The sequence below is a fragment of the Branchiostoma belcheri genome, unplaced genomic scaffold (genome assembly GCF_001625305.1).
Source record: "Branchiostoma belcheri isolate BF01 breed outbred unplaced genomic scaffold, Haploidv18h27 scaffold56, whole genome shotgun sequence".
Classification (NCBI taxonomy): domain Eukaryota; kingdom Metazoa; phylum Chordata; class Leptocardii; order Amphioxiformes; family Branchiostomatidae; genus Branchiostoma; species Branchiostoma belcheri.
This window is the reverse complement of record NW_017804198.1, coordinates 1,335,043-1,345,040: the sequence shown is the minus strand read 5'-3', so window position 1 is coordinate 1,345,040 and position 9,998 is coordinate 1,335,043. Positions and strand designations below refer to the sequence as shown.

The window sequence follows — 9,998 nt, the reverse complement described above, 5'->3', positions numbered from 1 at the left end:
TAATAGAAATCTACACAGAAGATTGACATGTTCTTGCTGTTGTTGTGTTGATGGATGCCCATTAGTCACCAACATCCTTCGTCATGAGAAAGCGTTTTAAAAATTCCCTTTTATCTAATACCACCCCTAGGTACTAGAGGTGGTCCATGCAGAGTTGGAAGCCGGTGACGCCATTTTCTTCCACTGTAACGTCCTGCACCGGAGCGACGCGAACAGGTCAAACCGGATCCGGTGGGGATATCTTATCGCTTACAACCGGGCCTCCAACGACCCCGTGTACGAGCACTACAACGCCTCGTACACACCGCTCAACATGGTCAGTAGGGTACGGTGTTTGTGTAGACGACGCAGGTGTCGTGCGTAGACCACACAGGTGCCATGCGTAGACGACGCATGTGTCATGCGTAGATTACGCAGGTGTCGTGCATATACGACGTAGGTGCCATGCGTGGATGGAGCAGGTGCCATGCGTAGACGGAGCAGGTGCCATGCGTAGACGGAGCAGGTGCCATGCGTAGACGATACAGGTGTCATGCATAGACGACGCAGGTGACATGTGTAGACGACGCAGGTGTCATGCGTAGACGACGCAGGTGTGCGTAGACCACGCAGGTGGCATGCGTAGACGGCGCAGGTGTCGTGCATATACGACTCAAGTGTCGTACATATATGACGTAGGTGCCATGCTGGTGTCGTGCGTGGACGACGCAGGTGTCATGCGTGGATGGAGCAGGTGTCATGCGTAGACGGAGCAGGTGCCATGTGTAGACGATACAGGTGTCATGCATAGACGAAGCAGGTGTCCTGTGTAGACGACGTAGGTGTCATGCGTAGATGATGCGGGTGTTGTGCATATAAAACGCAGGTGCCATGCGTAGACAACGCAGTTGTCATACGTAGACGACGCATGTGTAGACGACGCAGGTGTTTGCGTATAGATGGCGCAGCTTCTTTTGGGTTTTGATGATAAGTTGAGGCCAAACATGTACTTCATCTCAAATTTTATAGCTTATACCCTTACATGTTCTTATTAATACCTTTGCTAACTGTTGTTAGAATCAGACTTATCAAACTTTTATTGTATTCCCGCTGCCCAGGTTGATGACTCGGAGATCAAGAAGTGCACCAACATGACGGACTTCTCGGGGAAATGTTTCACCGACCCCGCCGACAACAAGAACATCGTCCGGGGTGAAAGTCATAGGCCACTGAGCCAAGCAGAGCTTGTGTTCGTAGGTATTCGAATTGGCCTGGTTACCTGGCTATATTCGAATGCCCAACACTGGCAGAAAGGAATTTGGTACCGCAGATTGACCTTCAGGTCAAGTTGTAAGGAAGTATGGCTTCACACACAATGTTTAAATTTTGTCACAGAGTGATCAAAGTACCCATGCTTGATCTCCGCTTCTCTGTTGAGTGGCAAAAGGAATTTGGTACCGCAGATTGACCTTCAGGTCAAGTTGGAAGGAGATATGACTGTTTAAATTTTGACACAAAGTGATCAAGATGCCCATGCTTGCTCTTCGCTTCTCTGTACTGATCGAGTAGCGGAACGTCATAATAAAGATTTAGAAAAGTTCAAAGTAATCATGTGCCAATTTACGTTAAAACAACAAGAAGTCCTATTTTTGTGAATTTCTTGCTTTATTCATTGTCGTGACCTATGTTAGACCCTTTGTGATCTGTGGTTAGGGAAATTCCTTATGCACAAATATACATAATGTATAACGATATTAATAACGCCACAAACGTACGGAGCTAAGAAGACGGTTGAAACTGAACACTAGCATGCTTAATTGATATTTGCAGTAGATACGAGACCATTACATTATCCTTTCTTTGACACATAGTTCATCAGAACAGCAGACTGGTCGATCAAATCAAAAACCTCCAGCATATTTGCAAACGTTTGTGTTTTTATAAGATGGGTCACAACAAGTTTGGAGGACGAAATAATAATGGATATGTACATTTGTAAGACTTAAATAAACTTCTTGATACTTAATGCCGACTATTGTCAAGTGTTGTTTTTTTTACCATGAAGGGCAATACCTCAACAAAGATGGGGGGCGCCACAGACTTTCTGCAACCTATGATCCACAGCTGAGTCACGTGTGTTCTCTGCATAACATGACGTCAAGGAAGCTCATTCCTTGAGAAAGACGAGTTGTACAGTAAAAATGTGGGTAAGTCCAATTTTGTGTGTTGGAAATTACAGTAAAACTTGCTACATAATGAGTCCATAGATTATTCGTAATACACCCCGAACACGGTCCCTGTGGCGTACAGAGCCTCGTTGTGGAATGACGCTGTGGCGAAGTTGTCCCGCTGGACGTCCCACAGACAGCGTGACGTCACGTGTACACACTGACCTCGCTTCTCTCCGATAGACACAACAACAACCAGCTTCATTCTAAAAAAATAAAGACAGAAAGAAACATTTTTAACATGTGAAGCATTTCAAGGATTGTGAATTTATTTGTGGTTTCATTCATTGTTAATTTGTGTATTTACATGTATGTTTGTGGCTTTTCACACTGGCACTCAGTCAATCCATAGCACTCCTGCAAAACGGTCGTGTTAGCGTATGTAATCATTAATGTTTTTTTAAATGTTGTTGGAAAAGACATATTCAACAGACAAAATTTTGACCAAGCATATAATAGAAACCACGTACGGCGCAGGCGTAGTACGTTCTGCTGTTGTGCTTAATTATTCCCGGTTCAACCAACCATCATGGAGGTGTAGAGCAAAACACCCTGCAGCAAATACACGGATCCCGATCTCATTGGTTGAATAGATCAACCAATGAGAGGATGGCAATTAGCGGTTCGACCAATGAGTGATGAGTGTCTGCATGCCCGTCAAATATTTGCAAGAACTACGCTTTGACAGAAGTGGGCGGGGCTTTAGGATCGGACTATTGTAGGTTTCGAGGAAGGTTCAAATCTAAGTTTCAGACTACTATTGCTACAACAACTACTACTACTACTACTACTATTACTACTACTACTACTGCTACTACTACTACTACTACTACTACTACTACTACTACTACTACTACTACTACTGCTACTACTGCTACTGCTACTACTACTACTACTACTGCTACTACTACTACTACTACTACCACCACTACTACTACTACTATTACTACTACTACTGCTGCTGCTGCTGCTACTACTACTGCTACTACTACTACTACTACTACTACTACTACTACTACTACTACTACTACTTCTACTACTACTAATACTACTACAACTACTAAGGACACCGCGAACCTGTCATACTCCAGAGCCTTCACCCTCCTCATGATATCCTGCGCCAGGCCCTTGGTCAGCTCCCGTGCCCGGTCCACCTCGTACACGTCGCCGCCCAGGTTACAGCTCAACACGGTCAAGATGACGTCCCGCACGGTGGGAACACTGAAGCGGTTCTCCGGCTCCAGACGGAAGGTGTTCGGCTGGGGAGACTTGTGTCTGCACAGGTCCGTTTGGCTGTCAACAAAAGCACCAGCATTCATCATGCAAATTAATTTGTACCTAATCATGTAAATCTAATCGTCCTCTAGCCCCGTTCACCTTCACCAAAACGACCACGTTCACAGAATAAAAACATAAAAAAGGAGATGGATATGCAATCACTATCTCATTGGTCGAACCCCCTAATTGCCATGCTATCATTGGTTGAACTGCTAATTGTAATCATCGGTATGTGCCCCCGTAGTCCAGGAGGACCAGCCTGTGAAAAAAAACTCGTGTCGTAGCCCACCCCGCGCAAACTTTGGCCAGTACCGTAGAATGATCGGTTCGAAAAAAAGGTTGGAATATTTGGGCCCAAATTTGACCATCGTGAAAGAAACCACTTTGTCCCACTTGGCCCCTACCACCTCATACCTGAAAATGATTAGGGGGCATCAAGGTACGATTTTATGGTAATGACCAAAGTATGTATAGGGTGTGCTACGTTTCTCATTTTCTAGGCATTTTCTGAGACTCTCCTCCTAGATTACCGGTCTGATTGCGTTAATTCGTTAGAAGCGGATTAAAAGAGAAAGCCGTGACTATTGATATAATAAGCATGTAAATGTATTAGCTGTGGAAATTATCTGTGGCATTTTGTTGGTGACAAAACCCGTCTGTTACAAGACCCCTTCCCTGTGTAACGAAAACATGACCTTTTTGTTTTAGTGAACTGTACAAAAGGCGGGGGGGGGGGGCTAAAAGTGTCCACGCCAACTTTGATGTCGGATAACGTCCGAACGGCTTGCGCTAGGGCCACCAAACTTGATGACTTTTCCTAAAACATTGTTGTCAACAATTTTATAGCAGTGAGATAAATTAATAACTTTTCGTGACAGGCATTTTTTTGCAAAAATCAGTGATTTTTACTTAAACAATGTAATTTTCAGGCTTTCATGTTAATTTACACATGCTTCCTAATATTGATAACATCTTATATAATTTCATGTAATTTTTATCAATAATTCTGCATAATAAAATTCGAGCGTAGTGGAAAATCTGGATGATACCCAGTCAGCTACGGACGTCCATCACAAATGTCAAATAACACCGACATCAGCTCTTCGGGCAAATTATGACGTCAACCAACCTGAAATTAAAAGCCCTATTTTCATGTTAACCTTCGCAGAAGGAAACATATTGTTTTTTCTCAGGTTCTTCTTCTTTAAACAAATAAGGTCAATGACCTGGACCAGATGTCTGTCACCAAGGTAACCGGTGATGTAGCAACACCTCTGGTGTTGGGTTACATTAGAATAAACCGTGCAGTAGTTTGTTGGGTTGGGTTAGACCAGGTGAAGGTAAACATTATGCATTTGCTTTGCAAATGTTATAATACCTTTCAAGTTTTATCCATACTTTTTCTACAGAGCCAATGTTCTTCCTTTCCTTTGTGGCGTCGGGTGGTGTAGTGGTAGATCATTCGACTGTGAACCGGGAGACCCGGGTTCGATCCCGAGTCGTACCCAGGACATCTCTGGACATGCGCCCGACGTTGTGTTCTTGGGAAAGGCACCTTACACGACTTTCCTCACTACACCCAGGTGTGAATGGGTACCTAACTTCAGTTGGGGAAAGCCGTATTGAGGTCACTTTGTGGCGCCGAATGGTAGCCGTACAGACCCTTGCGACAGTTCCACAAAAATGTGGGTGAAACAAATTTATATCATGTATATTATTATTATTATGTGTATTATTATGTGTATTATTATGTGTATCATATACCATTTGTATAATGTGATTGTAAACCCTGCATCAATTCAGCGATTGCAAGGGTGATGTTTGGCCAATAGACCAGGCCGATAAACCATTCCTTGGCTCTGTATAAAGGTGTTTATCATAGTTGTTATCTCCTAGGAAAGATCGTAAAGGTTGCCACTGACCTTCCGAGTTCAGGTTCACATGCCAGGGACACATAGCTCGCGCCTGCGCAGCTGCGCGGTCTCTCGGTTGGTATTTGGAACAGACTTGAGCGCGCAGACTCCATATTCGCCGCGAACAGCTGGAAAATAGTGGAAATGTATTGACACAACAAAAGTACAGCGACTTTCGTAAGGTACATGTAGACATGCAGAAAGATACGTAGGTACAACAAAATCAACCTACGTACAAAACAATAGTTGAATCAACTAGTGCTACTTGGTCTAGCTAAGGTCTAAACATCCTTTGATATACTGAACTATTTATACACAGTAAGGGTTATTCTTGTTTCATATCAGCTAATTAAGATTGTCGTCAGTAGTATATAGTGATCAAACAATGACTAGTCTAAGTAACAGCAAACACACACAGTTACGTACTATGTCTTACATACTATTATATGCACCTCTTGAACGGCAGTTATTATAGGCAGCTTTCACTGAATACACTAGAAAATCAGGAAAGGCGAAAAATTCATGCTTACCGATCGCGATTAGGCAGGTATTTCGTAGCCTCCTTGGCAAATTCTCCGAGCTCTTTTTTTTGGGGGGGGGGGGGCGTTAAATCAGAATTGGAAATCTCCTATGGAGGAGGGTATTTATGTCAAAAGAGGGAAAATGCTTGTCGTATGTCCTTCTTTCAGGCTTTTTGGTCCAAATGTTTTCTCCACAAGTTGCGTGTGGTTTTGTATCCAATTACACGCCGTGCCCCGACCTATGTACAGTGTATTCATGCGGTAGTGTATCGTCTCTACCATAAGAAAATCGATTACTTGGCTGGCTGCCACCTTTGGTCACGCTCATATCAGGTTTACCAACAGAATAATACAGTAGGAATTGTGCTGACCGACTCCAAACATCCATGCGACATCCACACACCGACCCCCCACTCCCTGTTTGCGCCATGTCAGAAACTGTCTCCAATGACAAATCAGGTATCATGCGTTATGGTTGATGACGTCATTGGCCAAAATCTAAGATACCATAGCATAGCATACCATATCATTAGAACAGGTATATACAGCTTATTTTCCTTAAAATTTCATCAAAACTTCCATTTCTTTTTACAAAAAAAGGCTCATATGAACGTCTTTAGTCTGTTTACAATGTATTTTAGGCTTTATCCTAAAAAAAACTATTTTTGAAAATTTAAGATTTGATGGTCCAAAATGGCGGATAGCTTAAGTATGCATGACGTCATTTTGTGATTGTAGTTCACTTCCATTTTGCAACCTATTTGTATAATTATCTCACATTTCTAACATTTATGTCGATGTGTCACATAAGCGTCGGTGGCGGAACGGTCGGGGGGTTGGCTCAAACTAACAGGTCCCGTGTTCGATATTCACCATGCCCCCGTTGTACCCCTGGGAAAGGCACTTTACACGACGTTCCTCCATATACGATGGAGTGACGACCAACTTGTCTGTTAGGCTAATCTGCCAGGATTATTTTAACAATGTGAATCTGTACTGATAAACAGTCTGTTATTATTATTGAAGTAAACTTAAAGATAGATGATGAGATATTATCATATCCCATCAAGTTTTACTCCCATCCCATCAAGGTTTGCTTCAATAAGAATAACTGTTTATCAGTACAGATTCACATTGTTAATAATCCTGGCAGATTAGCCTAACAGACAAGTTCGCCGTCACTCCATCGTATATGGAGGAAAGTCGTGTAAAGTGCCTTTCCCAGGGGTACAACGGGGGCATGGTGAGTATCGAACCCGGGACCTATTGGATAGCCATAATCATTGTTCATACAGTCTGTTTATTTTGTTAAGGATTTGATGTCCTTATAATGGTACAAACGACGTGTGGTTAGACTGAACTGAGCGGGAGTTAGGATAGACTGAAGATTCCGGTCTCAGATCTGGTTTTTAGAACAGATTTCATAGATGACATCTACGTTTTCGTGCGCGAGTGAAATCAATAAGCTGCTGGATAAACACAAGAAAATGATAGAACATTTCGTAGTTTCTTGATAAACAATCATCATGTTTTCTAAAGAATATGTACCTACGTGTACATTTAAATTTGACCAGCTGTTTTTAAACAGCACGACTTATATGTCTACAAGACGGAGAAGAAAGGAACTAATTCTAAGAGGATGTTTCCAGTGCTGTCCTTACTTCATGTTCAAAGGAATGTACACATTGTCATGAAATCTTTAATAGATAAGACATTAATATGAAATATGTCATATTTCTTCAACGAGTTTGTTTCAAGGCCAAGAGATAGCTGAAAATAGATAAAATGTGGGACGGAAAGGAAAATAAAGTTCTTCACCCAATTCTTCTTCAAGTGTTCTCTTCGTCGTCCGTTCTTTATACGAAATAAGAAGCAAAACTCAACGTTACTTTGGACCCCCCCCCAACACACACACACACACACACACACACACACACACACACACACACACACACACACACACACACACACACACACATACACACACAATAACTCTAGTTACAGCTGACATCATAATGTTAACCTCGTAAATCCATTAGTAACGACCGTGGGTCATGAGACTTTGGCACTTGCTTTCGCTTCAAATATTTGATTAGTGTTTGTGTGTGTATTTAATTAGTGTTTGTGTGTGTAAATCGCTTTACATATTAAAACTGTGGAATGAATAAATTTTAGCAGTTTTTTTTCATTACATTATTCCATAATTAGTCTAATAATCATTCAGGGTTGTAGTAATATTTGAGCGTAGAGACAAACGTTTGTTTCATGCATGGATATTTTATTTCGTTAGTACCAATCATAGCAGACCCAACCTTCTTGTCACACTGACACAGTTCAAAAATCATAGATCCGCATTGAACCATAGTAGTTCCTGTTTATTGCAGAAATACCCAAAAAGCGCAAAATCCTAAGCAGTCTTAACAATGTTAACGACAGTATCAATGAAAGTCAACAGATATAACAGTGGTATTAAATTGTTACATTGTTACAGTCTTTATTGTTACAGTGGTTTCAAACTGTTTCATTCACGAGCTTTCCATCCCCAGGATGCATTGCAAAAACAGGGGACTAAACCTCATTTGCATAGGAAGGCATCGGAATGATCCTGTTAACGTGAAACAGCTTGTTTTTCAGAGTGTTTTGTGGTGTTGGGGCATTTTATTGTCAACATTAATTAAATTTAATACTATGGGTCTAATCTGACAGCAAATAGAGAATGAAGTTTTTGTTTTCTTTTCAACATGGAACATGTGGTTTGTAACGTTACAGCATCAGTATAGCGTTACCACTGTAACGTTACAAACCACGAATTTAAAAAATCATCCATTATTTGTTGTCAAATTCAACCCAGTAATTTAGTTAACGTCGAGCATAAAATGCCCAACACTTCAAAACACAGTGAAAAGCAAGCTGTTTCACGTCAACAGGATTATCCCGATGCCTGTCCTGTCCTATGCAAGTGAGGTTTAGACCCCTGCTTTCGAAATGCATTCTGGGGATGTGAAACTCGTGAATTGTTACAGTCCTGATTATTACAGTGGTTTTAAACTGTTTCATTGTTTCTTCTCATCAAGGTAACTTGAGATGTTTCTGTCATCAGGAGGACATTGTGTGCCTTGTTTAAATGCATGAAAGTATTCAAGACGTGCCAACGTCTACAACTGGAAACTGAAGTGTGACATCCATGTTACTGTTTCATAACATTTTATTTTCCCGTGTAGAATAAACTACAGGAAAAAAATTTGATCTAAACCAATGCTTTAATTCCCGGTCTTAAGTTTTTCTAGTTAGTTTTACTGCGGATGGTCGGAGAGCCGTTGTACAGTAGTGATGAGAGTCCCGCCTGTCGCCTATGGACGTCCTGAAAAAAAACGAGCAGTATTAAAAGGGATGAAAATGATTTAGTTCGCCAAATGATGGTCCGTCGCCTTATCCAGATAATAAGTTGTGCAACTATTAATGAATGAAATGACTTCATAAAATAGTGCGGATACAAGAAGTACCTGGTGCAGCCTGGCATATGAAGTAATACAGCATGAAGCATTGTTGGTCGTCCCACTTGTCTTTTTCGGGTGGCATTGCGGAGTAACAGACGCAATCTTGCATTCCGAAAAAGTTGTTCGGTTCTTCCGGACCCCAGGAGCTGTACGACCCAAGTGGAGACCCGTCCACCCACTCAAACCTTCCCTCTTCGCGCTGATCGTGCAGGCCGATCCAGAAGTTCCAGTGATCGCTCACGGACTTGTGCAGGGAGATGAGGAAGGCGTCGGTCCCAGCGTCTCGGGGCATGGCGAGGGTGCCGCCGTCTTCACGACAGGCTGCCGCCGCTTGGCTGAAGGTCTTCATTTTCTTGAAGGCCTTGTAGCAGGTTCCACGCCACACTATGTAACCTTTTGGACACGATGCTGGAAAACAAGTTTTGTATCAAAAACAGGCCAAATATGGACCATGTTGAAAATCATGACACATGCAACGTATGCAGTTAAACACTGTTTTTAAAAGGTGAAATACACCCAGCCTCCCAACATAGATACCAGTGCCCCGTATGAAGTGTTTTAACCTAAAGGTGGTGGAAAAAG

General features: G+C 42.1%; 1 protein-coding gene and 1 pseudogene across 1 annotated transcript in view; one reads left to right on the top strand and one right to left on the bottom strand.

Annotated features, from left to right (window-relative positions):
* The window catches only part of LOC109481551 (ectoine dioxygenase-like), an 18,146-nt gene extending 16,116 nt beyond the window's left edge, over nucleotides 1–2,030 (top strand). The window contains exons 7-8 of the mRNA XM_019784143.1: nucleotides 131–316; nucleotides 1,098–2,030. Coding sequence (XP_019639702.1) covers nucleotides 131–316; nucleotides 1,098–1,379 — 468 coding nt within the window. The 3' untranslated portion in view covers nucleotides 1,380–2,030. The remainder of the gene's footprint in view (nucleotides 1–130; nucleotides 317–1,097) is intronic.
* Nucleotides 2,031–2,187: 157 nt separating this feature from the next.
* On the bottom strand, nucleotides 2,188–5,511 carry LOC109481500 (annotated as a pseudogene).
* Nucleotides 5,512–9,998: the final 4,487 nt, after the last annotated feature.